This window comes from Hypoxylon trugodes (assembly GCF_022578975.1).
Source record: "Hypoxylon trugodes strain CBS 135444 unplaced genomic scaffold F4822scaffold_2, whole genome shotgun sequence".
Classification (NCBI taxonomy): Eukaryota; Fungi; Ascomycota; class Sordariomycetes; order Xylariales; family Hypoxylaceae; genus Hypoxylon; species Hypoxylon trugodes.
This window is the reverse complement of record NW_026250017.1, coordinates 264015-290605: the sequence shown is the minus strand read 5'-3', so window position 1 is coordinate 290605 and position 26591 is coordinate 264015. Positions and strand designations below refer to the sequence as shown.

The following is a 26591-nucleotide window of genomic DNA, read 5'->3' as shown; positions in this document are numbered from 1 at the left end:
ATTAATCTGTTTAGGGAAATACGTGCAGCGTACATAAGCCTGTTTGATAGATCACCATGAAATTTCGACGAGTTTGGAGGCTTTTATCATGACATCTTTAATGAATATGATTGGTCAGTTCAGTTTACGCTGGGATTCATCGCGATCTACAAACGAAGCCGCCAACAATGAAGAATAAAAAATCATCAAAAAGTAAAATGATCAATTATTTTAAATCGAATTATTTCCACCTATGGTTGATTAACCCATACTCAATAATTCATACATCCCAACCCCCACCGCCTGCTTCCTTTTTGTTCAACCCGAATTGCAACGCGTATGCCCTCAAAAATGGATTGGTACAGTACATGGGAGAACTAGCCCAAGTACATAATGTAGCCATGACCTAGAAAAAGTGCGAAAACCTGCAAAATTAAAAGCTCGAATCTTCCATCTGCTAGCTAATTAATCTCTCAATTAAAAATATCCATCGGGAGATATCATCCTAGAGCAAATGCATTGTCGCCATCTTATGCCACCTTCCCCAGCCAATACGTAGAAAAAAACATGGAACAGAATAGAAGTGAAGTATTAGAAAAAGGCTTTATCACCACGAAGCTTATTCTTTCCCTTATTGAATAGCTTCATACCGGATTTCATACCCTTGTTGCCAAACGCTCCAGCAGCTTGAAGGAATTCTTTACTCTTGGCTCCAACTTGGTTACTTGAACCGAAACTACTCGTAGGTTGTCCTGTAAACATGTGCTGCAAGTTGCCAGTAGATGACCTTCCAGGTTGCGCTGGTTGCACGGCAGGACTGCTAGCATTGAGGTATTGCTGGTAGTATGGTTGTTGAGTTGATGATTGAACACCAGGTTGAGATGCTTGCCCCTGAGCCAGCACAGGCTGTCCGTCTATAGGTATAGCCGCACCCCCATGCTCGGGTTGGTTCTTCATGTATGCAATCCAATTCGATAGGCCCGATTCCATCGAGTAGAATTGGGTTCGTGTTTCATCGAACTTCTGGATTCTCTGTTCAATCGATACGATGTTGAGTATATCTCTGAAGGCCATGACTTTTGCCTGTGATCCTGGTCGGCCTGTTGGAATAGGTTGTGTAGTAGGCGATGGAGCAGGCAGCATTTCTATGGGGTTGGCCAAAGCAGGATGCTCAGTTGTTGTATCAGGTGATGACTGAATGAGTACTTTTTCCTTCTCGTCTGCAAAGGACAAACGTGACACCTCGCGAGTCGCCGTCGGAGACCTGGGGCTTCTATCTGAGATTAACGAAGCGGGAGATATAGGATCAGGCATGGTCAACGGCTGGGCTCCAGGAACTTGGTTACTCTCGGGCTGGGGCTGTAAACCGCTAGGAATAGTTGCCGCAGCGGGCGCGTTCGTAGTGTCGTGAGGTGGCGTTGATGGATTTTGTTTAATTTGGGTAGCACCTTGTTTACCTTTCTCGGGACCGGCCTCCCACGAAAATCGCTTCGGCAGGTGCGCACTCTCCTGCTTTGGACTTCTGTGTGGGCTCAACGGAGCGATGTCAGGGAAAGAGTTTTCTTCGGCGATAGGACCAGATGAAGTCTCAGCTTCGCCAGTCCCGTAAACAGGCACTGTAGGTCCTTTCTTGAGGATTTGGCCTGTTTCTTGAAGAGACTTTTCCTCTATAGGTGTCAAGTAATCGTCGTAAACACCTGATAAGTATGTGCTTTCTCTAGTTAACGCGCCTGGTGTTGGATCACTGCTAGCGTTGGATGTACCCAGGATGACACTCGCGTCGGGCGTTGTGGATGGGCTTGCACTTAAAGACTTGATTATCTCCTCTCTCAACTTGTCGCTCTCCTTTTCTGGCGATGCCGTATCCACTGTGCTCATCGTAGACTTCCGTTCTTGTACCACCGGTGTTGTGAGATCTGCGGGAGCGGCGATGGATCGACGTGGATTTAAGGGTGCCGTAGGGGTGAAGCCCGACCCCGTAGTTACCGCGCTCTGTTGAGTAAATGATAATTGGGATGGGGAATCTTTGAAGTTCGAGGACGGTGGTGCCATATCGGTTCCGTCAGGTGGTTGTTCGTGTTTTTGCGCGGCATTCGAAGCAGCAAGAGGATTGTCGGTCTTCAGAGGCGGAAGAGATTGTCGCGTCGGGTGATAGCCAGGTCCGGCAGCAATCACTTTCGAAGCTACTGTGTCGTCATGCTTCCCAGTAGGGCTGTTGAACCCATTTTCGTCCGATTTACGCGCGTCTTCCTTCGCCGCCGCTTCTGAGTTGCCGTGAATCGACGGCAGTTGTTTAACGGTAGTGGTTGGCTCAAGATCAGCGGGCTCCGCGTGTCTCTTGTTTATTGGAGACACATCAGTGTTTCCAGTGCTGCCCAAAGAGGCCGATTCGGGCCCCTCGACCTTTCCTGCAGCCGTTGGACCTTCGGAATCGGCATTAACAGTTTCTGATACCCAAGTCCCAGGAAGTTGGGGCCTGGTTTGTGTGGGTTGCTGAGATGTACCTGCAGCATCTTCTTTCTTCGGATCTAGATCATCACCCACCGGTGGCATAATAATTCTAGGGTTAGGTTCGAGTTTTGGTCCTTCCAACGTGCTAGAAGGTTGTTTCCCCCCAGAAAACCCTATAGAGCCACGCGGGCCACCGCCCGACCCAGCTAACGAACCAGGTCTCGCGCCCGCGTCACCAGCCCGTTGGCTATCCAAAACCGAAGATAGGCCAGATCGCGCGGGGGGGCCATTCCCTCCCGGTGGAGAAAAGAAATCATCACCAAATCCAGACATACGTGCTAGATCGGGCAATTTCGGACTAGTTGATAGGCGAGACTGGTTCGCACGTCCTTGACCTAACTCAGTTCCACCAAGAGCCGCATTCTGGGTGCTTGATTGTTCGTTTTTTCGTTGTTCGACCGGAGCACCGCCTTCCACACTAGGTCTACCCAGCTCTGTCGATCTTCGATCTTTTTCTCTTTCCTCTCCTATTCGACTGTAGATATCCGCCGGCCTAACGAAACCCGCCGGCTTAGTAGGGGAAGCCGCTCTTTGTGCCGGCCACGTCTGAGAGCTTGGACCGGATCCTAACCGCGGATTCGAACCAGGCGCGCCAGTATCACTAGGTCCAAAAGTGCCCTGGCGGGTTGCGCTGCTCTCACGGGGAGGAAAGCGAGATTGGCTCGGCATGGACGATGTAGCACTAGGTAAACGAGATTTTGAGTCCCCTCCAGTTTGTATATGCAACGATGGTGGGCCGCTGGGACTTCTCATTCCGGACGGACCGGCCTGATTGGACTCAGGAATGGTTGAAGGCTGAGAGAAAGCTCTTGACTGTTGAGAGGGAATCGCCTGTTGTCGTAACGCAGCAACTCTCGACGGTTGCGGTTCGGGCTCGGGCTCGGGCTCTTCGTAGTCGTACTCGTCCTCATACTCATTTCCCCAATCATCGCCATCGTAATTTTGGACCTTAGCCTCAACCCATTTTCTTGTCTTGGTTCGGTTTACGTTCGCCTTGTAGGTGCCCGGGGTAGAAGGTGTCCTGTAGAAATGCTTGTTAGAAAAGTCGCATGTTCCGTAAGTATTAAACGGTAGAAAGGGAGGCTAACATTGGAGAGAACGGGCTATTGCTCCGAACAACATTATTATATGTCCCTTCATTCATGGTAGCAAATCGGGAAGTATCTTGAGTTCTATTGCGACATCTAATAGGAACTACTCGAGTCGGGGAAATCGATTTCGAAATTCGACAAAAGGCGGGAGGGGAATCTATTGAGTCAAGGACGACACAATTAAGAATAGGTATTGAATGCGATTAGGTATCGGCGTGTGTATCGACTTCGGGGGTCCGCGGATGTAAATGATGTATAGAAGGATTATCACGAGAATTGGCAGGTGATTAGCGACCTGATGCGGGCGAAGCGAATCGCTGTCATAAATTGATAAACTGAAAACGCGCGGGAGCGGCAAAAGGGTATAAGAGGGGGCCAGTATAGGTACCGTGCCAGGATATTGCGTAATGGATCGATACTCGATATATTCGATGTTACAACACGGTAATACGGTAAAAATAAAAATGTATGTACGAGAGAGAAAAGAAGTTTAACGAATTCTTTGCGACGAGGAGGTAAAAATCGAAATAATGTTTGTTAAAATCTTAAAAAGATAAGAGAGATACAGAAAACTAACAATGCAGTCTAATTCCAGTCGGTCGGGATAACGATTGCCTGTATTGCCTGGATAATTGGCATAATACCTGCATCTATAGTGGAAATATTGGGTTTACTCGTACATACCGCCGTAGTGCAGGTTACATAACGATCAACCATCACGCCTGACTCTTCATTGTTCTAGCGTACCTGCCCTAGATATCCTAGATACCCACCTGCAGTTAGGTACCTACATATGTACCTACGCAATCCCGCAGTGGATTAACAAACAAACCCAACGGCGACTAGGACCCCTACAACGAACGCCAGGCTTTGAACTATTAGTGCTCTATTCGTATTGAATCAGAACCCACCTACGCACATTGCAGACTCAGCCACAGCCAACTAATTACGACGACCCGCTAAAGACGGCTAAAGAATCCGCTAAAAGCAAGCTCCTAAATAACGGGACCGAGGCAATTCCTTCATTCTAACAACCCCTGGATTCTAACAGTAAACAACAATCTCAACAGTATACTATTCCTGATATAAACCCATCCAATATTATATATCTTAAAATAAATAATCCAAGTTCGTCTTGTAATATACTTGAGCTTTCCAAGATCAATCCCACTTCATTCCACTCGGGTGGACACGAAAGCTCACACAGCATCATGCAAGCCACCATGCCCGCATCAAGCATCTCGTATGTCTATCCACTAGGTCCCTAACTAGGGAGCTTTCTAGGTACTCAGATCACCTTCAAACCCATCCAAACCCATAGGATGTTTAGATAAAAGGCGTCTCATCTCGTCTTTGGCCCTGTCAGCATATTAGCTTAGCTACAGTACACGCGACCTAACTCCATGATGAGTTGATGGTTGACTACCCACGTTGTTAGCAATGGTGCCCACTGCGGCCACATTCCCGCCACGCATATGTTATTGCGTCTTCCAAACATTAGTTTTCTGTCTTGCGACACGGGAATGGCGCCGGACTTACATCGCATATAAGTCGTGACGATCATAAAAGTCCTGTTGGGGCTCCGAAGGTCCAACTTCATTTTTATACAAGTCTATGAAATCCATTCCCAGAGCATAACGAGGATCGCCCATACATTGGAGGTCCACTATAATCCACATTAGCCAGTTCAAATAGGATGTCAATTCCAATGGCACTCACTTTCATTATGTCCATAAAAGCAGCACGAATCGAACATGATCGGCTGCTTCGTCTCGACGTCGATCTGGATATTACCATCCCAAAGGTCGCCATGACATAACGCCGGCTTGATACTTCTACCGCCGGTCTGCAATGGTCTTAGTAGCCTTGGAATCACCTTTTCGATGAAATCCTCGGCCAGGCTCTGCAGTTCGGGATCTTCGCCCCGTTCCCGCTGCGCGTATTCCAAATTAGCCCAAAATTGTCGTATGAAGTATTCCTCCCAGTTATCAGTCCAATCGTTGATCATCGGCGGAGGGCCATAGTATGTTGTAACATGAAAGCCGAACTTTCCAGTAGGTGACACGGACGATCGGTGCAGTTTCTCGATGACCGACAGAAATTGCGGGATAGAAAGAGAGCAGGCTTCTAGGTGGCGGAATCGGGTAACGAAAAAGGATTTGGAAACATCGTCTTCAAGAAACACCCAAGCAATCGGAGTTATAACATTATCGGGAATATAAGTCGCTAGAGCCTTTTGTCCCTCATATTCTGCTTCGGACATACCAACGAATCGTTCCTCTTCGACGACCTTTGGCGTATGTTACTGATAATAGCCGACGCACCCTATCTCACATCTATCTTACCTTCACGAAGTATTCTTGCTTTTTGTCGTTTATTTTAACAGCCACTTTAAGCCCAGTTGACCACTAGATCATCATATTAGCCCCGCTCTACAAGCAAGATAAAAAGACATCTATTAAATCAGAAGCGAATTCTCGCGTTATTCTTTTTCCATAAGCATCTATAGTCGCAACGAGATCAAATTAATTCTACGGCAACATACGTGCGTCTTGCCATGCCGACTGACCGACAATATCTGGCATCCCGGTGGTAGAGCTGGTGGGATTGTTAGTTTTGTTGCCAGATACAATCTTCATGGTGCCTTACTCGCCCCTTAATATGGCCCGATCCAAATCGATGGTGTCCGTCGTCATTTAGTAGACAATACGATAATAAGAGATTCAGGCAGCAAAATCGCAGGTAGAGAGCATATGAGGAGGTGACAGCCGCATACCAGCTAAGCGCCGAGGCATTGCTGAGACGTATTGCTACCCGATTGGCTAGGTATTGGCGGTCTGTTGGAACGCTTAAGGCAGATCGGCGTTACATCTCACAAATCCGCCCTGACCTGACAACTACCATCTTAAGTGATAGCTCTATGAAATCCCTCATATTTGATCAAATGAGTAGGAGAAATGAGTGTAGAGTTTATCCTACTATACCACTGATGTTTCACATTGGTAGGTAGACTCTTTCGACGTGCGCGAACACTTATTCCTAGATGTGTTCTGTCTGATCACAGTGGGCAATGAGCGGAACGCCACGTCCTTCGCAAGGCTTGACGGAGAACTCGCCTACAACATCAAGAATTCTGCCATTGCCGGATAACTTAGTAGCGGATACTTCTTCGTCTAGAAGTACCGTACCATCTAAAAGATTTTCTATTAGAGAACGATTCGTTGGTTCACGAATAAAAGCGCGCACGGACGAAGATGATCAAGACGGTATCAGAGGTCCTATGGGACTTAGGCTTGTGCATTCCTCCCCCGAGCCTCTCATAGATCTGATATTCGTACACGGCCTGCGCGGAGGGTCTATTAAAACATGGCGACAAGGCAATGACCCTAGAATGTTCTGGCCACAATTTTGGCTACCCAAGGAACCCGGCCTTCGCAATGTCAGCGTCCATAGCTTTGGGTATGATTCGGATTGGGCTAGTATAAAACCGAGTATTTTGAATGTCCACGATTTTGGCCAGTCGTTGCTAGAGGAGATGAGGAATTCACCACATCTAAGAAAGAACCCTAGCGTAAGGCGCCATGATTAGACTGGCATCTCAGGGCTTACAATGGATAGGGACCTATCATACTCCTTGGGCATTCAATGGGAGGCCTAGTGATCAAGAAGGTAGGATGCTACAATGTTACAGTCTGGTAAACTCAGAAGACTAATTCATCGGATAGGCGTACTATTTAGCAAGAGACGTGCCGGATCTTGGAGATCGTATCAAATGCATTTTCTTCCTTGCCACTCCGCATAGGGGCTCTGATTATGCGGCGCTTCTCAATAACATCCTAGCTGCAACAGGTGTAATGTCATCTCGTCATTATATCACCGACCTTACAATTGGCTCAACTTCCGCGGAACAAATCAACAAGGACTTCAGAAAACATGCGAAAACGTTACCTATCTTCTCATTTTACGAAACACTTCGGATGAATTTAGGGTTTACTTCTGGTTTAATTGTGGAAAGGTCTTCGGCTATTCTTGGTAACACAACCCCCCAAGCTTCAAAGCAAGGGCTCTAACTAATGACCATGAAATGCAAGGCCCCAGCTTTGAAAATGAACGAGTCCAATATATAAATGCAAATCATCGAGAGATATGCAAGTTTGATAGCATGGATGATCCCAGTTATATTACCATCAAGAATGCATTATCTAGCGCAGTCGAGGATCTTTTGAAAGATGGTTAGTGATAAATGATGCCCTTCTTCGCCTCGTCGAGGTTACCAAAGTGCTGAAGGAAGGCTAATCAAATACAGCTTCAAATAACGCCATGATAAAATCAAAGGAACAGACGAAGATTTTAAAATCATATTTGGGTATATCGGATCGACCGGACGTCCAGTTTTCAGCCGTCAATGGCACATGCCAATGGATTCATGCCCGACAAGATTTTCAGGATTGGAGGGATCTCATCGCAGAGCTCTCCGAAGATGAAGGGGAATTGAGGAAGCCTTCGATATTCTGGGTACATGCTAACCCCGGGATGGGCAAGACGTACCTAGCGGCACATGTCGTCTCCAAACTTCAAAACTTCCAATTTGAGTGTGCCTATTATCATTTTCACGTTGGTAGTAAATCATCGCGTTCTTTAGCAGAATTCCTCAGATCCATGGCATACCAGATGGCGTCGTCAAATGCCTCGATCCGCCAGAAATTAATCTCGATGCAAGATGAAGGCCTATCGTTTGATCCGGAGGATGTCCATTCAATATGGACCAAACTTTTCAAAAGAGGAGTATTCCAGGTATTTGAACGTTCCTAATGAGTAGTGTGTCGGCTAACCATTATTTAGTCGGATATCCGAACGCCTCAGTACTGGGTGGTCGACGCTCTCGATGAGTGCAGCAAATATCAAGAGCTTTTCGCGGCGATTAAGGGAGAGAAGCTAAGTTTTCCCCTTCGGATTTTTATTACCAGTCGAAATATTCCGGATATACGAAGACTATGTCATCTCTCAGAGCCTTCCGCAACTATAACAAGTATTGAAATACCAGTCGAAGATAGTATGGATGATATAAGGTGCTACGTACAAAGCCGCATTGAGGACCTACAGCCCGATATCATTGATAACAAGGAAGATCTCATGAATAGAATCGTTGAGAGGTCTAACGCCTCCTTTTTATGGGTTCGGCTGGTATTGGATGAGCTAGGACAGGTATACTCGAAAGAGGGCATTCTGGAAGTACTTCAAAGCATCCCAGAGGGGATGATACCTTATTATCAAAGAATCGTTGGTGTGATGGCGGAGAAGAAGTCGGAGAAAAGCATTTCTAAGGCCATACTACTCTGGACAGTGACAACATACCGGAGCCTGACAATCTCAGAGCTCTCACAGGCACTAAACCTAGACATCGGCGTCAATCTTCCTAACGCGAAGAGTGTCGTGGAAGGACTGTGCGGCCAGCTGGTGTCCGTCGACACTATTTCCGGAACAGTTAACCTTGTTCATCCGATAGCTCGTGAATTTCTTCTATCGGAAGCTGCAGGGGAATTTTCGATTTCGGCCTCCTTGGCGCACGAAAGGATTGCGTTGGCATGCTTACAATTATTGTGCAGTAACGAGTTGCAGCCACCTCGGAACCGGCGATTATTAGGCACGAGTGCGCATCAAAAAGAGCACTCGTCTCTTCTCGACTACGCGATAACAGAGTTCTCTGAGCATATATGCCATGCGTCGGTCGAAAATGATGAATTACTACTCCTGCTGGATCGTCTTTTTAGAATGAACGTATTATCTTGGATCGAAAAAGTCTCTCAAAAGGGCGATCTCTACTGTCTAATTAGAGCTTCAAGGAATTTGAAAGCTTACTTGGGCAGAAGAATCAATCGCCAATCCTCTCTTTCAAGTCAAGTGAAGAATATTGACGAATGGTCGACAGATTTGAGTAGGATAGTGGCAAGGTTCGGCGTTGCTCTCTTGGGGGATCCTTCATCGATTTATTTCGTTATCCCACCTCTCTGCCCTTCTAACTCTATTACTCACCAGCGTTTTGGAAAACGTCCCGATGGTCTGGAGATTGTAGGATTCAAGCAAAGTACATGGGATGAGTGCGTTGCCTTAACCAGTCTTAGTGAAGATACCATACCCGCAACGGTCTTCTGTGGAGAGAGACATATCGCTGTCGGAATGGAATCCGGCGACGTATGTCTTTACGAACAACACGGCTTCAAGAAGGTTGGAGTGATCAACTACACATACCCAATTGACTTGGTGCATGTTATAGGCAAATATGTGGCGGTATGCACCATTCGGTCTGTGGCTGTGAAGGGCCTAGAGGGTAATGTAATATGGGAAAAGCGACTCAAGTTCCGTTGCATACTTCTTACGTCTTTTGATAACTCTCTTATTGGTGTAACCCAACACGGACATCTACTGAAGTGGGACTTATCCAGTGGGGCACCCCTTGAGGATCAAGTATTCACTTATAAAACTCATAGCGGCGGACCTGAGCAAGCTATATTTGGTGGTAAGGCACCGGCACTAGCATCTATATCTCCCGACATGGAGATTCTTGCCCTCGCATATGCAGATGGTACGGTCTGCATCTGGGATATTCCAACTGGCGAGCTGATCGGATGGGCCGCGGATGAAGAAAATAAATCCCCCTCTGTTTTGATGTTCAATCCCAATTCAAACATACCCCTCCTTCTTGCCATATATGCAAACCATGACATGTCACTTTATGATACTTGGTCTATGGGGTTGGTTAATAGCTACAAGACGGCTGAGGCCATGGGAATACTATCTGCGTCTTGTTCCCCAGATGGAAGAACGCTTGCAACCGCCGACACACGTTGGAATTTACAAATATGGGACTTTGAATCGTTATCGCAATTGCACCACATTCTATCACCTGCAGAGTCCTTTAGACTACTAGGTTTTACTTCGGATAGCTCGAGCGTGGTTGATGTCACAGACTCCAACATGCGTATCTGGTCTCCTACGGCTCTGATTCGGAAACATACTGAGTACGAAAGTAGTGATAGCACTATTACGCCTGTAGTTACTAAAGGTCATTACGATGCATTGAGGATATCGAGAATTACAGCTGTTTGTGCTCATCATTCCCTCCCCATTGTATTCGCGGGAAAATTTACGGGCCAGATTATTGCTTTCGACACGCAGACAGGGCAGCAAGTCTCAACACTGTATTCCCATTCCCCTGAGGCCTGTGTCAAGGAAATAATAGCGAGCGAGGGGAATATTATCGCTTCAGTCGACGCCAATGACGTTGTCCAAGTTTGGAGACTCGCGACAGACCAACATGGGGCGATAGTTTGCGAGTCACAGTTGCTACAAGTATCCCTAAGTGCTTGGGTGAAACAACTATGCTTTAGTACCAACAGTAACTATCTTTTAGCTGCAAAATCTCACGAAGATCTAGTGTATTCCATGAAGGATGGCTCTTGCGTAGGCACACTACCTTTTAATCCCTATGAAAGGCGAGTTTGGCGATGGGTTCGGGAATTTGAACGAGGCGGCGAGGAACAATTTTTATTGTTAAGCAATCACACCCTTCAGCGATATAGTGCGGACGCTTTCCCATTGGTTATCAACAACTCAGAGATTCATCTCGAATATCAACTACCTATCAAGGATTCCGAGACAACGATTCATTCGGCGTCAATACATGATGAAACACAGACCTTGATACTTGAAATCCATTTTCACTTGGAATACGTTTACTCATCAACTGTGCTTCTCTTTAATCTCGGGAGTGTACCCGATGACAAGGAGGAAGGCATAATATCTCTGAACGCCGTTCCACTTCATCACCTCAAACATTTTATTGGATTCGGGCGGGAAGCGAATAACTTTGTGTTTCTGCATAGGGACTCATGGTTATGCAGCACCGATATCGACAGCATTACGACGAAGCAGCTTTGTCGACACTTCTTAATCCCGAATGAGTATATACCATCGGATCGTCAAATACTAGCGGTTAGGGGCTCGGACGATAGCATAGTATTTTGTTTGCATGGGGAATTATCTATTTTTAAGAATGGGCTTAGATTTCGAGAAATCCAAACAATAGAATAGGGCCATTTTATTAGTCAGCATACACCCTATCGTGTAAGTTATTGCATCAATGATTTTCACCTGCTGTGAGTATGGGCATTGATAAACATGTTGGTAGCGACGTGCATTAGGACTAGAGCACGTTGCTCGAATTTGATAGCAAGGGTATATAGAATGTCACATTGAAATGTGACAGCGGTTACATCTACGAGATGATTGGTGTTGGTGTTCGTTCTCGTGGGCCTACATAACTACTACAAGCAACTCTCGATATCTGTTCAACTTGCGACTTTCTTCACTATTTTCAGCCAGCTAAGACATGGCATCACTACAAAAACACGCCCAAATCTCCAATCATAGCGAGAATGGAAAATTAGGAGAGACCGACCTTACGAATCTCGAAAAGCTAAGCGATGCCACTATAGCAGAAACAGTTCCTATACAAGACGCACCTTATTCTGTATTTTCTACCGGGCAAGAGAAATGGATCATCTTCATCGCGGCTCTGGCTGGATGGTTCTCAACCGCCAGTAGTTTTATCTATTTTCCAGCCATCCCATTCTTAGCCAGAGACACGAATGTCCCAGTTGAGAATATCAATCTCACGGTGACGTCCTACCTAATAGCCTCCGGAATCTTCCCATCGATTACTGGCGATGCCGCCGATAGATATGGTCGTCGTCCTGTCTTCGTCGTATGCTTATGTGTATATGCAGTCGTTAATGTCGGTCTGGCCTGCCAACGATCATTCGCAGCTCTCTTCGTTCTACGAATGATACAAAGCGCTGCGATATCTGGTATGATCATCAGGATCATTTTTCACTCCAAAACTAAAATTCCTAGGAACATTTTCAATCGCATACGGGATAATCGGTGATTTGACTACACCTGCTAACAGAGGAGGCTACACTGGATTTGTTTCTATATTGTACGTGACGTCCACTGGCCTTTACATGCCGGCGACTAACCAAATCACAAGTCTAAACACTCCACCTAGTGTCGCGCCCCTGATCAGCGGACTGCTTCTTATTAGATGGACGTGGCCCTCCATCTTTTGGTTTTTAGTGATCGCCTCGACAACAGTGTTTCTAACTATCATTACTTTCTTACCAGAAACATGTAGAAGCATCGTAGGCAATGGTAGCCAGCGCCCGCCTTTAATCAACCGCCCTCTTATGCCTCTGCTCCACCCTCCATACCAGGAAGACGGGACTGAGGGGCCAGAACAGAAAATATCAAGGGGACTGCCTAATCCTCTTACAGTCCTCTCTCTATTGAGGAATCGCGCAACCCTGGCAGCCGTGGTTTGTTATGGAATATACTATACGATATACTCTTGCTTGCAAGCTTCACTGTCAACAGTATTCGTTGAAACTTATAATGTTTCCGGATTGGTAGCAGGTTTATCGTATATTCCTTTCGGTGTGGCGTGCATGACTTCGGCATTCATTGCAGGTAATGGACTTCCCCGAAAAGAAAAAAAACCTATGGCTAAATAATGATAGGCAAAGTAATAGACAGAGATTATCGGAAAACCGCAGAATCTCGCGGGATGACGATCGATCAATTTCGCGGGGATGATATATCGAAGGTGCCGATTGAATATGCGCGTCTTCGTACGAATAAATATTATATCGTGCTCTGTGCGCCTCTTGTCGCCGCATACGGTTGGATTCTTCAGTTGAAAGTGGTATGATATTTCCAATAAATAATAGATTATGGGCCGAACTAATCATCATAGAATATGGCTGTCCCGCTCGTGATGCAATTCCTCATCGGATTCACGATGCAACCCCTTTTCACGGTATGCACCTCTCCTAGCTTCGTCAATTGGGCTGGCCTAACTGCAAGAATTTTAGTCACTTAACACTCTTCTCGTGGATTTCCATCCCGATAAATCATCTTCTGTCCAAGCTGCGAATAACCTTGTTCGGTGCGAACTTGCTGCCGCTGGTCTAGCAGTACTAGACATCATGATTCGACGACTGGGTCCAGGTTGGTGTTTTGTTATATTCGCTTGTATTCATAGCTTGACCCTTCCGACACTTTGGATATTAGGGAAGCAAGGACCAAAATGGCGTCGCTGAGAATTCAATGACCTTCTAGAGGCGCTATAAATCGTACCTAGACAATTGGCTCCTAAGCTTGTCAGGGGCCCACTAGGGGTAGACAACCCCTCTATTCAACGAATGTGCGCTGTGAATGGCGCTGGATTTAGTTGCAATTATAGCGGTTTATCGTGCTTGTCGCTCGGGATGAATAGCGGTTGAGGCAACTACCTACCTAGGTACCTAGGTAGGTATTTGCCTTCACTAAATACCTGGTAAACAGCGCCCGTAGCGGCTAACAATCCCTGTTGTCGTAGGGAACTATAGGCACATACGCCTAGAAAAGTAAGCGCCGTAGCGCACTATCGCTATAAAAGTGTTTAGGGGCTGCAATGCCTGTATTTATAGCACACTCCAATTGAAAAGGGGGTGGGGCATCATAAGCCGCTATAGTTATAGGGGTTCTCAGGCTTCACAAACATTCCATATTAACTTGGCGGACGACTCGTTAATTCAGCCATATCTCCCTCCTCAGAGACACTATTAACATGGGATTTAGTGCTATATAACCGGTATTTACAGCGTATCATCACCTAAAAGTGACTGTATTTACACGCATAAAAAACAACAGTGGAGTATCTATCTGAATAATTGCACCTACGTTCACAACTTTCTGAGTATGCTCTCAATAGCCTCATCCACTTGCGAACTCGACCATCTCGCACGAGGATTCGGATCAACCATCGCCTTTGCCAGCGAAACCACTTCCTCCACAACATCAGCGGGATGTTCCTCATTTTCTAGACTTTCTTCAATACTCAACGGTAAGCAACCCTTTTGTAGCCGCTTCAGCATATCTACCCGCTCCATGGCTGTGCCGCATGAGCATAGCATCTCAACGAACACCACACCGAGAGCGAATATGTCGATTTTCTCGTCATTAGCACCTGTGGAAGATGGTGGTCGGTAGTATGCGGTGCCGACGGGTTTACCTGATGACGCCGAACTAGCGTCATCCACATATGGTAATTCCCCTTGTGCCAGTTGAGCGACAAGACCGAAATCGCCAATGCGCGGATTAAGCCATCGTGGTGGAATATCCGCCTTGTTTCTTCGGCAAGAACCACATGCGAGGCTGCAGTATCCACCTTGTGACTCTCCTTCAGGCGAGGATAAGAAGATATTTCCCGGTTTAATATCACGATGTATGAAACCCTTTGCGTGAATGTATCGCAGCCCCGCGTGTATGGCACGAAGGAGCTGAAGGCTAGGAACGAGATGAAAACAGTGTTTCGGAGTATTGTGGCCATCCGAAAGTGATAGGTATTGTGCTAATGTCATAGGGTATAATGACATTTGGATGTACAACGTATGACCGGTCGCATCGAATCTATCATGCACTTGGTGCAGATTCATTGAATGGCTTTTGCCGTCCGTGAAAATATCACTTGTATTTGAGACGGAAGACATTCTGTCAAGACCATGGGTTGAACTGGGTTCTTCGAACCACTGTCGCCCGCTAGGCTCATGGTTTTTAGCGCCCTCTTCAGCGATGGATGGGGTGTCTTCAGCGAAAATTACCCCGCCACTTAGCGATGGTTCAGGCCTGTTTGCAGCGTCATCCTCTGAGAAGGGGTGGCTATCCAGTAGTAATTGTTGGCGATGGCCTGAACCTGGTCTACTGTCGGAATCTAATCCTACAAGTTAGCGATTATTATTCATCCAGTGACTTCGAGCCCCCATGCATTCAGGATTGTGTGAGAGAATATTATTTATAATGTCTTTTTGGAATTTAACCATTGATGCTATATGATCTTGAACGACTGGTGCAACTGTGGATTTTATATAAAGCCGTTGCTAGAGTAATCTCTAGGGCCTCTTTTACCGTAGTGGCCCTAAATTAAGAGCTTGTTGCAGGAATGAATGAGAAATTTATAGGGGAAAGGCTTACCTTGGGTACCTAAGATTTCAGGTGTTTGGCGGGGTTCCTCCAGCCATGTGGCGTGATAGCGGACAATATTGGGGTGGTCCAAGGTAGCTAAAGCCTGTACTTCGCGCAAGATATGCTGCAGCTCCTCTAGCCTCCCATCGCGAAACCTCTTCCCAAGCTTCGGAGATAGCTGAATCTTCTTAACCGCATACGTCCTTTGGTCCAGAGGATTAAAGCATTGGTAAACCCTTCCGAACCCACCTTTTCCCAAAAGAGCGAGCTCTTGAAATGAGGACTGGTAGTGGCTTTGGACTCTGGAGGATTGAAGAGTCAACTGCAGGTCATTGGCCGGATGAGGAACAAGAGCTAGTTGAGACGTTTGGGAGATGAGATCGCGCATCGGATTGAGAATATTCACATTCGGTGCCTGAGAGGTAGCGACTAAACTATCCAATGCGGACAGGTATTGACGGCGGGACCCCCTTACGGTATCGGAAGCTGAAAAGTCGGAGAGTACGCCGTTTGATGCAAGTGTTCGGCTTGCATCCCCAAAGAGCTTTCGAGCTAGGGGCTGGACCTCCGGGGATTGCCTGGTGTAATTCTTACCCGGGTTGGCAGCATTGAGGAACTCGGTAGCACGGGTACGATAGTAATCCTCCAACAAGCTGGCAAGCATCATATTTCGGTGTTCTTCCACTTCATCCCTATTATGGGAAACATCCCGAGATTCGGAAACGGGTATCAATCTAGCCCCGGACGAAACACTAATGCTTTGGGTGTCACCATCGTCGGTCTTAGCATCGGAACCAGTCGACAGCCCATGCCTAGAGACTTCCTCTTCTGAATCCATCTTCATAAATCAAAACAAAAACCCTTGGCCAACTAGAATCCAGATCCGCATCAATATCGGAGGGAGCTATCTTATGGAATAGCGGCATATCGAAATTAAGTTAAGGAGCGATATGAAAATAGAAGCCGTCCGAAGACGCTGAAAAGGTAAGATGGGAGCAGATCATGAGCTGTTCACACGTGGTTTCCCAGGTAATCGTCGGTGTGTGATGATGTCCGATGTCATAAGTGACAACACGCCCTTGTTGCCTGGTTGTCGTTTTTGAGATGTAGATTTAATAGATAATTTGCCACGTCATTCCATTTCTTTCTTGAGGAGGTCAGTGCTTATTACAACTCGGCAGTAGCTTGGAAACAACGGATGACCAAATCTAGCAACAGCAAGCCAGTCAGGTGTTGATTCCGTAGGGGGTCAGTTTCAACCCTGATGATGAGAAGAGAGGAAAGTTCGAAATGGCCACTTTTTCATAAAATGTACCAATGGTCAATGTCCTTACGTAACCTCTTATAAACGTATTAGGCGTGGTTGTAAACCGTTTAGAGAAAAATACAATCCTTCTATCCGTCAATCTATCTCTATTAACTGCAATTCACTCTAAGAGCATAAACAATCTTTCTGTTTTTCTGTTCTACATAAATTTCCTGAAATTTTATCCTAAACGTCTTCACAACAACATTATAAGGTCACAACCCAAGATCATTATAGACAATAAATATGCTCAAGTCTTGGCGCTTATCCTTCTAGAATGTTCCTGGCGAGGGTACCTGGTAATTTTAAGGGTCCACATTCCTCAGCCCTCACCATCATTGTTATAGTAATCTAGTTAAGACTTATACGATCATCACCAACGAGATATTTTGAGTCCCTCTTCATTACTACATGTCTATACCAAGTTGACCTATCCGTAGCTAATATCAAAATAGATGAAATAATACATCCTAAACAAAAAGCCAATGATCTAATGCGCATTACTCCCCGCTTCTATGACCTTATCCTTTCCTTTTCTCCCACCACAAAGTCCATCATCTTCACAGCATAGCAACAGCAGCCATGAAAACACCCCCTACTAATCCAATAGGTGCAGTCCAACCCGACGCAGCTCCATCCGAGGGCTTCGGATTCGCACCACCAGAACTCGTCGGGTTCGCCGTCGAGCTACCAGAACCCTGACCGGCAGCCGCCGTAGTAGCCAGGGGTTTTCCATCCAATCTCGTCACGTAATTCGTACCACTAGCCTTAATACTAGCATCAGCGCTCGAAACCAATTCCGAGTAACTAGGCCCGTCGGTGATGATAGTCGCGCATGAGAACGGCGGTTGACTCCACGTCGTCGTCGGTGAGGATTTGCAGATCGGCCACCCGTCGCAGACTGATTGGTAGGGCGGTTCTACGGTGCCGCCTACGCAGCATCCCGTGGCTTGGGGGTGCTCGCTCCATGCGCCAGCGAACCGGACGCCGTCGCAGTTCTCTGTGTCTCGTTTAACTGTTTTGGTGCTGACTTCTACGGCGGGCTCGGCGGCGAGGGCGCTGGCCATGAGCAGAGAACTCAGGAGGGTTTTAACGAAGGAAGGCATGGTTACTGAGGCTTTTGGCTATAGGTGAGTTGAAGTTGTTTCGAATCGACGAGTTTCGTGTCTTTTTCTCCAGTAGTGAATGGTATGCGGATGGTAAATACTGAACTTTCCGATTTCGAGACGCTTTCACTTATATATTCATTTCTTCACCACAGACTCTTTTACCCATATCTTAATTCGGGGTCAATCTTGCGACTCAGCCTAGCCGTCCTACTGCCGAATGCATTCATTAAGGTTAGTCTCATTATATTGGATGTTGTATGAGCGGCTGAGCTGGCTGAGGGCTTATCAGCCGCTATACCCAGGCTGAGTCGCATCATCACGACTTATTGGGATGGTCCATATGTATAGTGGATTCCAATACTAGTCCTTGTCCTCCTCAACGACTAGGGACCTGAAATTATTGGTCTAGGACAACCTTCTAATTTAATCCATTCGTCTAGGATATACTTACCTAATAGACGATATTCGAAATGTCGTTGCCTCGGAGAGTATAGCGTAGCGTATTACTGCTATGCTATAATATTCCTGGATCCTTTGAGATGATTAAGGTAACCGGGGTGTTACCTCATCGCATGATATAGCATACCTTTATCATCCACCTAGGCACCTCTACCGCCAAACATCGCTCAGATAGGAAATCCGATTCACATCAAGCTAAGTTAGACTACCAAGTTTGAGACGCAGTGCTGGATGGTAATACGACAAGAAATCCACTTATGTGGTTTGCAATTTAACACCATGGACAACGCAATGATCACATACCAGACGAAACCAATATCACATCATGTCGTCCTACGAGAGGCATTGACTCAGTAGGAAAAATATCAATATATTCGATAACAATTCCACCATTGGGTTGAGGTCTCTAGACTTAGTCCCTCACCTAGGTACTCAATAAATCATTCGGGGATCCAGACACATTTGGTACTAATCGCATGAGAACTATGTAGGTTACACGGCTGAAGCATCACGAGAGTATTATAAATTCACCGCTAAATATCTGCCTACACAATATTCTTACCTCACTTCGTGTCAGCTTATTATCATATACCTAGGTACTTCTAAAAGATCACCTCTACCTGCGTCCTTACCTATGTAGCTGTACCTTATCTTTGAGCTTGGTTGCACCACGTTATACAGCCGACTCCACCGCGTACGAGACCCAAATGCCCCTTTCTGTCCAAGGCAGCTGTCGGCAAGGAATATTCTGCTACTGGGCACGGATTGATCATAGAAGATGAGTCCTAGACGTCCCTCCATGGTCGTATATGGCGAAATGAGCGATTCAGTAGTTCCTCAACGACTCTGCAAGTAATTCTTGGCAAGAGTATGTTCCAGTGCAGGCTTCGTTCACTTCTATGCCTCTCTAAACCCCTTTTCTCGGAAGCACCGGTATGATCCCCAGTAGCCCAAGCATCGGGGAATATCAACTTTGCTCCCATGAGCTGAGCCCTACACTAGAACAAGTCAAGTTTCCAGAGATGTTTTTTTTTATTTATTCATATCTATGGAGACTCGGACGCTTCATTACGACGAGGGCGATAGTCAACTTTATAACCACCTAGGTATTATCCTAGCTGGTTAATCAACTCTTACCATCCACTCGCAGGCGCACATATAGCGGGTAGAACTATCACCATTCTCCCAGCACACCTAGTAACCCCCTAGTTCTCGGTCTCATTAGAAACCTTGACCTCTTCCACGTCCTCCTCTGCCTCTGCCTCTGCCTCCGCGACCTCCGCGACCACCTCCACGACCGCCCCTATTTCCATTTCCAGGATTATTATCACCAGGGCGGCCGGGGAAGAAGTTCCAATACAGGCGCACGTTCTTCGGGTATTTATACTTATTCTGTTCAGCATAAATCGAGTCCTCCCTACTCAACTTCAACTCCTTATCTTTGAAATACCGCTGCAAGAGCGCGACTTCCCGCGGCCATCCCCATTTCGAGTACCCCCGTTCCATGCTCAGGTGCACGGTGTTACGTAGCACCCGCGTGAAGGTCTGGGGGTCGGGCACTTTGTGCAGACCCATTTCCCGCAGGAAGGATGGGAAATCGTTGATTTTATGCAGGCGGCGAACGGTGGATGATAGTTCTTGCGCTGCGTTATGGGGTGGTGCGCCGTGCCGCTCGAAAAGTTCGTCGCGGACTTGGGTTAGGGGTTTTGTGTGGGAGGGTCGTGCTGTGCGGCGGAATAGTTCGGAGAACATGAGGAGACGGTAGGAGGTGCGTGAGCCCTCGAATGTCTTGTTAAGACGGTATCTTGATATCGGCTCCGACTCCATGAAGGAGAGTTCGGGCATGTTCGCTCCTTTTGCGTCGAATAGCCAGACGACGTTTCGTGTGATTGCCTCGGTGATGATTAATTGCATCAGTCTTTCGGTGACTTCGACGTCGGATATTAATAAGGCGATGAGAAGATGTCCTAGGTTGGGACAGTCTGTCTTCGATTGCTTTCCGTTTATGAAGTTCCCAAGTAGGGAATTTGCTTGCTCGACCAAGGAGGGGTCCTCGACGGCGTAGCATACGAGGAGATGGAAGAGGTGGAAGTACGAATCGATGGCCTTCTCTGAAGCATGGCGAAGATTGCTCTTGTGGGATTGCTCACCACGAGGTTCTAGTACCTGGTTGAGTCGAACAACCACATCGTTCATGAAGGTAAATAGCGCTTCGGCCTTACCGAAATGCTCAGTATTTTTCAGGTATGGTTTTAAGTCGTCTAGGGATTTTGCACATTCATTTTTAACTTGCCCCCAGTGCTTGTGAGAGATCGGCAGGGGGAGCCAATGATTAAATGGGATATTGTTGACTGACTTGCGTATTCTTAGATCACTAAAGGCTTCTTGGGAGATAAGGTCAAACTCCGACGCAATATGGCCGCGAGAAAAAGATATGCCCACACCAAGCTTGAGGGTATGGTAGTTTTGTTTGAGACAGAAACACTGGAGCTCGCGCTGTCTCACAACATCGAAGTCCCTAATAACACCGCTAATCCTTGGCCAGGACGTAGCAAATGTTGTCAGTTGCTCGAAATCTTCCAGATGCTCGAGAATGAGTAGTAATACTTCGTTTGGCAGTTGGTCTATATAACACATTTCGGGTATCTCGATTTCGTTTGCCTGCGCCTCGGCCTCGGGCTGTTTAGGCGGTGATGCCGTATCGCCTCCGATGGTAGGCCACTGCACTGGATCGCTGTCGACACGTGCATCATAAGAACGACGACGCGTTAATCTAAGTCGAGGGGCGGGCTTCGTAGCTTGGGGGAACTTGCACCGGCGGCAGTGAAAATCGTCGAGCAAGGCCTCATCCTGAGCTCTGTATTGATCCAACTTCTGCGTAGAGCCGTGTTCTTGCTCAAGGGAATCGCTAGAAAAAAAGCTGAGAAGCTGAATCGCTATTCCTTTGAGAGTATACGCGGGTGTGTGCTCATCGGTTTTCCTTAAAATAGTCGCGCAAATCCAACCACCATAAACGTTTGGGTGAGTGACGCTTGAATCCATATGAATACCCGGTGGGTCCAAGGGATAGTTGTTAGAGAAGTTTACCGTGAGATGTAGAGGCTTATAGTTGGCGGGTGTGAGGACTAGGCAGGCTTTTAGAAGATTTTGTTCGTCCGGATAAAAAATGATGTTTGGATATGGCTTCTCTACCATTTCTCTGATATCTGAAAGAAGTCGGCGGTGTAAAACGGTCCGGGCAGCATCGTCATAAGCCATGGTGGGAAACATTATGGTAGTATTAAGTGGTGTAGTCTTAAAGGTGAGGATGTTTAGTCTAAGAAGTTCGTGTATCGATTTTGGTGTAATGAAAAGTCGTGGAATGATGTATCAACTAGAGCTGCTCCTGCTCTAGTATGATAGACAACTGGGAAGGAAAATCGATGTAAATGGAAAGGCAAGATGAAGAGGCTTAAATATAATATCTTGGTTGATGAATGGTACTCAGCAAGGTGCTTGCTTCATCGTACTAGGAATTAAAAAAAATTAAGGCATCAATATTACACCTTAGGTAATTGCACCTTTCTAGGCCTATTCTCATGTTTTACTTCGGCTTTGACTCATCACGGCCACCTTTGTGGAGGATTCTCGCCCTGTGCTTTAACTGTTTTCAGCTCGCCGCAAGAATTATTGTGGCGGTGTACCTTCTAACCCTTCTAACTTCCAACCATCAATGGGTCACCCCGTAACAACGACGAACCGTGCTTGATTAATCCTCCATTTGTTTGGTTCAACTTACTCATTCGCACAAACTTTGAAAGAACATGAGGCGCAAACACTCAATGCGTGTAATGGTGGAAGGGACCTCGTGTTCTCGCGTGACGTGACTAAGTTGTAACACAGACCATTATGCGAACTCGACCACCTACCCCTACGACAATAATGAAAGCTAAGATCTCAACCTTGCTCTTGCTTTTCTTTCTTCAGTTGATCGACTAGAATGGGTTGCTGCTTCACTTTGGTGGATTCGGGATCTTTCCTCCTATTTCGCTTTGTAGCTGATGCGCGACTCACTAGTAATGGAACCTACCTATTGGGCAACACAAATTTTCGTAATTCCGACCGGTGGGTGAGTTAGAGAAAGAAAGACCGTACCACCTAATTCGATGAATAGATAACCAAGATTCCGGTCGCTTCTAGTTGCACCCTCGAGATTGTCGTGGAGAGGACGGAGTTGTAGCCAGTGAGTTATCCCCAGCCGACATTCATAGATGGCTAGAAGCTTTTCCTCAATTTAGAACTTCTTGACTTGGAGAAACACCAGGAAAGCACAGAATAGTAGAACGGGATACGATGAAGATTCCTGCTCCGTCTATTGTCTTTGTCTGAATGTTAGCTGACGTATTGAACCTACTCATAACCATTCGTGACAATCTCCCTCTCATTCGGGCAAGCGAGGTACCAAAGCGAAATTAGCCTACACCTTTTCGCGAGGGTTTTGACACTCGAACTTCCAACTCCCTCTCCGAATATAATCATCGCAGTTCTGGAGCCATGTCCAGAATCGACTGCACAGTATCCTTAACCGATTTCGCCAGACTTACATACTCGAGACCCAGGACCCTTCTAGACTTGCTGATATCAATCCCAAACACATCTTTAGGCAAATCATCAGGTCCATCTGGAAGCCTTTCCGCTAGTTCCGGGAACGATCGCCGTATCTCGTCCGCGATGCGCTTATTCGAAAAGTAACCTCCAACGATGTAGAAACGGTTACCACCAGCCTCTGGTACGATCGCAGCCTTAAGATGCGACTGCGCCACATCGCGCACATCAACGAAGGTGCAAACCGGCACAGTAGGTGGTAGACCATCTTTCAATTTGCCTTGGACCAAGTCGCGGATAAGATGGTTAGATGTGTTCATCGCATCTAGGTTTGGAAGGTTTCGTTGCACTGGGCCGTATGTAAAAGTGCAATTAATGGTAGCGAGGTCGAAGTTCGGCCTCTCGGTCTCCATAAACTCCCAAGCGGCTTGCTCGGATAGTTTCTACATCTGTGTTAACCGACAGCCTGTTATTCAATTTTAGTTATGTGGGTGGGAGTACCTTGCTAGCCGTGTAAGCGGTTCCGGGGACTAGAGCATCTTCCCGTGTCCAAGGCGCCCAGTGTGTCTCGTCATACACTTTCGCATGCTTGAGTGGGTTGATTACCGCAGCTGAGGACGAAGTGATTACCACACGTTTGACAGTAGGGGCATTTGTTTTGACCGACTTCAGCAGGCCCGTGGTCCCCTTAATTGCTGGTTCGAGGAAATCCTTTACGGGATCTTGCACATTATGATGATAAGGCGATGCGGTATGTACCACGATGTCGAAGCCCGGTTCGTTTTGAAATACCTACAGGGAAGGATTAGAAAGTGGCGTTTTTCAATTTTCAAGGGGTTACACCGATGGCCTACAGAATCAAAGGCTCCGTCCTCCGAAATGTCTCGCACAATGGCATATGAGACCCTCTCTCGCAAACTAGGCTTTGCGGATTCCACTATACCTTGACCTTTCTCGTCGGACCTCACAGTTGTCACGATTTCAAATCTATCAAATGCATAAGCCTATACGTCACTTTGTGGAATCATGAGAAGATACCCCTCGTCTAGGAAAACGTCGATAACATGAGAAGCGATGAACCCACTTCCACCTACGTCAGAGGCGTTAGTATAGTATAGAAACTTGATAGGTTTGTTTGTCCGCCTACCCGTTACTAGAACTCTGCCTTTGGACGGTGTGATTTCTTCCCCCATTCTTTTAGATTTTAAGCAGAGACGGGACAGTTTTCGAGTATGACAGAATAAACCCCTATACAAGTGGGATGTGAGGTTATAAAGAGAAGTCGACGCAGTACCCCTAGTAAGTAACCTCCAAATATCGAGATGGCGCGCTGTCTAACCCCCCATCTCTGGAGTTTCGGTACTCCGAAGCGCGCAGTAACAACGAAGGTGGCTTTCCCCAACTTGCTCCGGATGTGAAACCTGCATATTCACCTAATCCAATCAAATATCTTAACGGCTCACCGATGACTCGCTACGTACCAAGATTTGTAGCTACCTACACTTGGTAGGACAATACGTCGTGTATTGTTACCCGTCGAATATCGCTATCGGAAGAAGCCGAGTCCCCCCCCATGATGTCCCAACGCTTTTATCTTCAATGATCGTGTGCCTGTTCTACGCAGAGACATTTTAATATATTTTGCGTTGAAGATCAAAACAGCCCTACAATGTCGTCGAGTAAAAGCAATCGCATCCAAATCGCCATCATTGGGGGAGGCATCACGGGTGTCATACTCGCCCTCGGCTTACAGAAACGCGGCGTCGATTTTACCCTATACGAACGTGCCCCGGCCTTTACCGAGCTCGGGGCTGGCATCGGTTTCAGTCCCAATGCGGAACGCGCGTTGAAGATCGTTGATCCTGAGGTTTACCGAGTGTACAAAGAAGTCACGCCACCGACTAACGGAGTAGAATATTTCCAATTTGTTGACGGTTACGAAACCAACGAACTCGTCGCAAAGCTGCTGATAGGCGCCGATGCTTTTCAAGGGGGACGACGTTCGGATTTCTTGGAGGCATGGTCGAAATTGATACCGAAGGATAGGGTTAGGTTTGGCAAAGAATTGGTATCGACTACTGATAGAGAGGATGGAAGGGTATTGCTTCAGTTCAAGGACGGATCCACGGGGGAAGCTGACGTTGGTAATGAATCCCAAAGAACGTTCGAGTCCAAGTCAGAAAAACTAACTGACGATCGCAAGTTATTGGTTGCGACGGAATTCATTCACGATGCCGCCGACTCATTCTAGGAGAAGAAAACCCAGCCTGTTGCGCTTCCTACACGAATAAGTATTGCTTCCGGGCTCTAATACCTATGGAACGAGCCCGACCAGTGCTAGGAGAGGAGAGAACGTCAGGTGGAAGTAGGACATTGAACAGGTATATGTTCATTGGCCCCGATGCACATTGCATCATATACCCTGTTGCGAAGGGACAGATCATGAATGTGCTATTGGTCATAAGTGATCCTAACCCCTGGCATACTGAAGACGGCAAGCAAACGGCTCCCGGAGAAAGGGCAGAAGCTACTCAAACGTATAAAGAATGGCACCCCTTCGTGAAGAGTCTTATAGAACTTCTACCCGAAAAGCTGCAAAAATGGGCTATTTTCGACATGTTTAACAACCCAGCACCATACTACTATCGTGGTAATATGGCAATTGCCGGGGATGCGGCCCACGCGACAGGTCCTCATCTAGGATCGGGCGCCGGCTTTGGCATAGAAGACGGCTTAGTCCTGGCGAGTTTGTTCCAAGCCGCCAACGCGAAACTCGATGGCCAGGACCAAGAATCTAGGGTGAAGCTATGCCGCGCTGCTTTAGCTACTTACAATAACGTACGATACGATCGCACTCAGTGGCTCGTAGGCGCTACGCGAGAAGCATGCGCATTGTTCCATCGACAAAACAAGGCGGCCGCTCATGATCCTGAGATTTTTCTGCAGGATATTAGCAAGCTATTCCATACTATATGGGATAATAATATTGAGGAGATGGTCCAGGAAGCGATCGGGGAGTTTGACGTGTTAGGCAGTGCAAGTCAGTGAACAGTCACCTGCGATTCAGCACTGGAATTACTGTCAAATAAATTCAATAAATTAACTACTTTTTTTATCCTGTGCTTACTCTCCAACTCCTTAGGCCGTGTTCATGTCTCATGCGACGGAAAAGACTTGGGTATCTCAAGAAAAGAAAAAGGAACCCCGACGTAAAAATTCGGAGAAATCATATCCTGCCTGCCCCCCATAAACCATATGTCCAATGCGATATTCAGATATATACAATCGCTATTGCATCGTGTTTTAAGTAGAAGGATTGGTTCGATAATATCGGTAACAAGCGGGACGCTGTCGCTCATAGCTGGCTGTGGTGGTCAACGCTCGTCGGTGAGAATTGGTTAGGTAGGTGACCAAGCTTCTCAATCTTCGTGAAGAGGTTGATAGCTCAGTGGGACTCGATAATCAACGACGGTATTGACGTCGGGCTCGGTT

General features: G+C 46.8%; 8 protein-coding genes across 8 annotated transcripts; 3 read left to right on the top strand and 5 right to left on the bottom strand.

Moving 5' to 3' along the window:
* Window positions 1–479: 479 nt before the first annotated feature.
* F4822DRAFT_106633 (uncharacterized protein) lies at window positions 480–4297 on the bottom strand. The gene is made up of 2 exons (XM_051452397.1): window positions 3579–4297; window positions 480–3511 (listed from the first exon to the last, which is right to left on the bottom strand). Exons 1-2 carry the CDS (start codon window positions 3632–3634, stop codon window positions 571–573), a joined length of 2997 nt encoding a protein of 998 aa, XP_051317607.1. The 5' UTR covers window positions 3635–4297; the 3' UTR covers window positions 480–570.
* On the bottom strand, window positions 4248–6464 carry F4822DRAFT_106598 (Fructosamine kinase-domain-containing protein). The gene is made up of 7 exons (XM_051452396.1): window positions 6235–6464; window positions 6127–6179; window positions 5927–5989; window positions 5301–5871; window positions 5121–5247; window positions 5012–5068; window positions 4248–4940 (listed from the first exon to the last, which is right to left on the bottom strand). Exons 1-7 carry the CDS (start codon window positions 6275–6277, stop codon window positions 4862–4864), a joined length of 993 nt encoding a protein of 330 aa, XP_051317606.1. The 5' UTR covers window positions 6278–6464; the 3' UTR covers window positions 4248–4861.
* Window positions 6465–6651: 187 nt separating this feature from the next.
* F4822DRAFT_425052 (NACHT and WD domain protein) lies at window positions 6652–11672 on the top strand (the record flags this gene model as incomplete). Its single annotated transcript, XM_051460270.1, has 6 exons — window positions 6652–7152; window positions 7200–7250; window positions 7307–7613; window positions 7673–7813; window positions 7888–8375; window positions 8424–11672. 6 exons carry the CDS (start codon window positions 6652–6654, stop codon window positions 11670–11672), a joined length of 4737 nt encoding a protein of 1578 aa, XP_051317605.1.
* A 149-nt stretch (window positions 11673–11821) lies between these two features.
* Window positions 11822–14050, top strand: F4822DRAFT_106697 (MFS general substrate transporter). Its single transcript, XM_051452398.1, has 6 exons — window positions 11822–12448; window positions 12495–12579; window positions 12631–13106; window positions 13157–13341; window positions 13393–13455; window positions 13511–14050. The coding sequence occupies exons 1-6, from the start codon at window positions 11971–11973 to the stop codon at window positions 13736–13738; spliced, it is 1515 nt and encodes a 504-aa protein (XP_051317604.1). The 5' UTR covers window positions 11822–11970; the 3' UTR covers window positions 13739–14050.
* On the bottom strand, window positions 13929–16908 carry F4822DRAFT_388594 (kinase-like protein). Its single transcript, XM_051456905.1, has 2 exons — window positions 15651–16908; window positions 13929–15390 (listed from the first exon to the last, which is right to left on the bottom strand). The coding sequence occupies exons 1-2, from the start codon at window positions 16483–16485 to the stop codon at window positions 14363–14365; spliced, it is 1863 nt and encodes a 620-aa protein (XP_051317603.1). The 5' UTR covers window positions 16486–16908; the 3' UTR covers window positions 13929–14362.
* Window positions 16909–19617: 2709 nt separating this feature from the next.
* On the bottom strand, window positions 19618–22407 carry F4822DRAFT_106046 (uncharacterized protein). The gene has a single exon (XM_051452392.1). The coding sequence runs from the start codon at window positions 21783–21785 to the stop codon at window positions 19737–19739; it is 2049 nt and encodes a 682-aa protein (XP_051317602.1). The 5' UTR covers window positions 21786–22407; the 3' UTR covers window positions 19618–19736.
* Window positions 22408–23029: 622 nt separating this feature from the next.
* On the bottom strand, window positions 23030–24292 carry F4822DRAFT_425048 (ketoreductase; the record flags this gene model as incomplete). The annotated part of the gene is made up of 5 exons (XM_051460269.1): window positions 23030–23542; window positions 23601–23891; window positions 23954–24086; window positions 24138–24189; window positions 24247–24292. 5 exons carry the CDS (start codon window positions 24290–24292, stop codon window positions 23030–23032), a joined length of 1035 nt encoding a protein of 344 aa, XP_051317601.1.
* On the top strand, window positions 24250–26147 carry F4822DRAFT_441078 (FAD/NAD(P)-binding domain-containing protein; the record flags this gene model as incomplete). The annotated part of the gene is made up of 2 exons (XM_051462825.1): window positions 24250–25243; window positions 25303–26147. The coding sequence occupies exons 1-2, from the start codon at window positions 24769–24771 to the stop codon at window positions 26145–26147; spliced, it is 1320 nt and encodes a 439-aa protein (XP_051317600.1). The 5' UTR covers window positions 24250–24768.
* Window positions 26148–26591: the final 444 nt, after the last annotated feature.

Excerpts from the sequence above, each read along its gene's own strand:
- F4822DRAFT_106633 (XM_051452397.1), bottom strand. The coding sequence starts at position 3,634 with ATGAATGAAGGGACATATAATAATGTTGTTCGGAGCAATAGCCCGTTC. Across the intron at positions 3,512-3,578 it reads AATAGCCCGTTCTCTCCAAT|GACACCTTCTACCCCGGGCA; the intron begins GTTAGCCTCCCT and ends GCATTTCTACAG.
- F4822DRAFT_106598 (XM_051452396.1), bottom strand. The coding sequence starts at position 6,277 with ATGACGACGGACACCATCGATTTGGATCGGGCCATATTAAGGG. Across the intron at positions 6,180-6,234 it reads GGATCGGGCCATATTAAGGG|CTCTACCACCGGGATGCCAG; the intron begins GCGAGTAAGGCA and ends CAATCCCACCAG. Across the intron at positions 5,872-5,926 it reads AGCAAGAATACTTCGTGAAG|GTCGTCGAAGAGGAACGATT; the intron begins GTAAGATAGATG and ends CATACGCCAAAG.
- F4822DRAFT_106697 (XM_051452398.1), top strand. The coding sequence starts at position 11,971 with ATGGCATCACTACAAAAACACGCCCAAATCTCCAATCATAGCGAGAAT. Across the intron at positions 12,449-12,494 it reads ACAAAGCGCTGCGATATCTG|GAACATTTTCAATCGCATAC; the intron begins GTATGATCATCA and ends TAAAATTCCTAG. Across the intron at positions 13,342-13,392 it reads GGATTCTTCAGTTGAAAGTG|AATATGGCTGTCCCGCTCGT; the intron begins GTATGATATTTC and ends TAATCATCATAG.
- F4822DRAFT_388594 (XM_051456905.1), bottom strand. The coding sequence starts at position 16,485 with ATGAAGATGGATTCAGAAGAGGAAGTCTCTAGGCATGGGCTGTCGACT. Across the intron at positions 15,391-15,650 it reads TGAAATCTTAGGTACCCAAG|ATTCCGACAGTAGACCAGGT; the intron begins GTAAGCCTTTCC and ends TTGTAGGATTAG.
- F4822DRAFT_106046 (XM_051452392.1), bottom strand. The coding sequence starts at position 21,785 with ATGTTTCCCACCATGGCTTATGACGATGCTGCCCGGACCGTTTTACAC.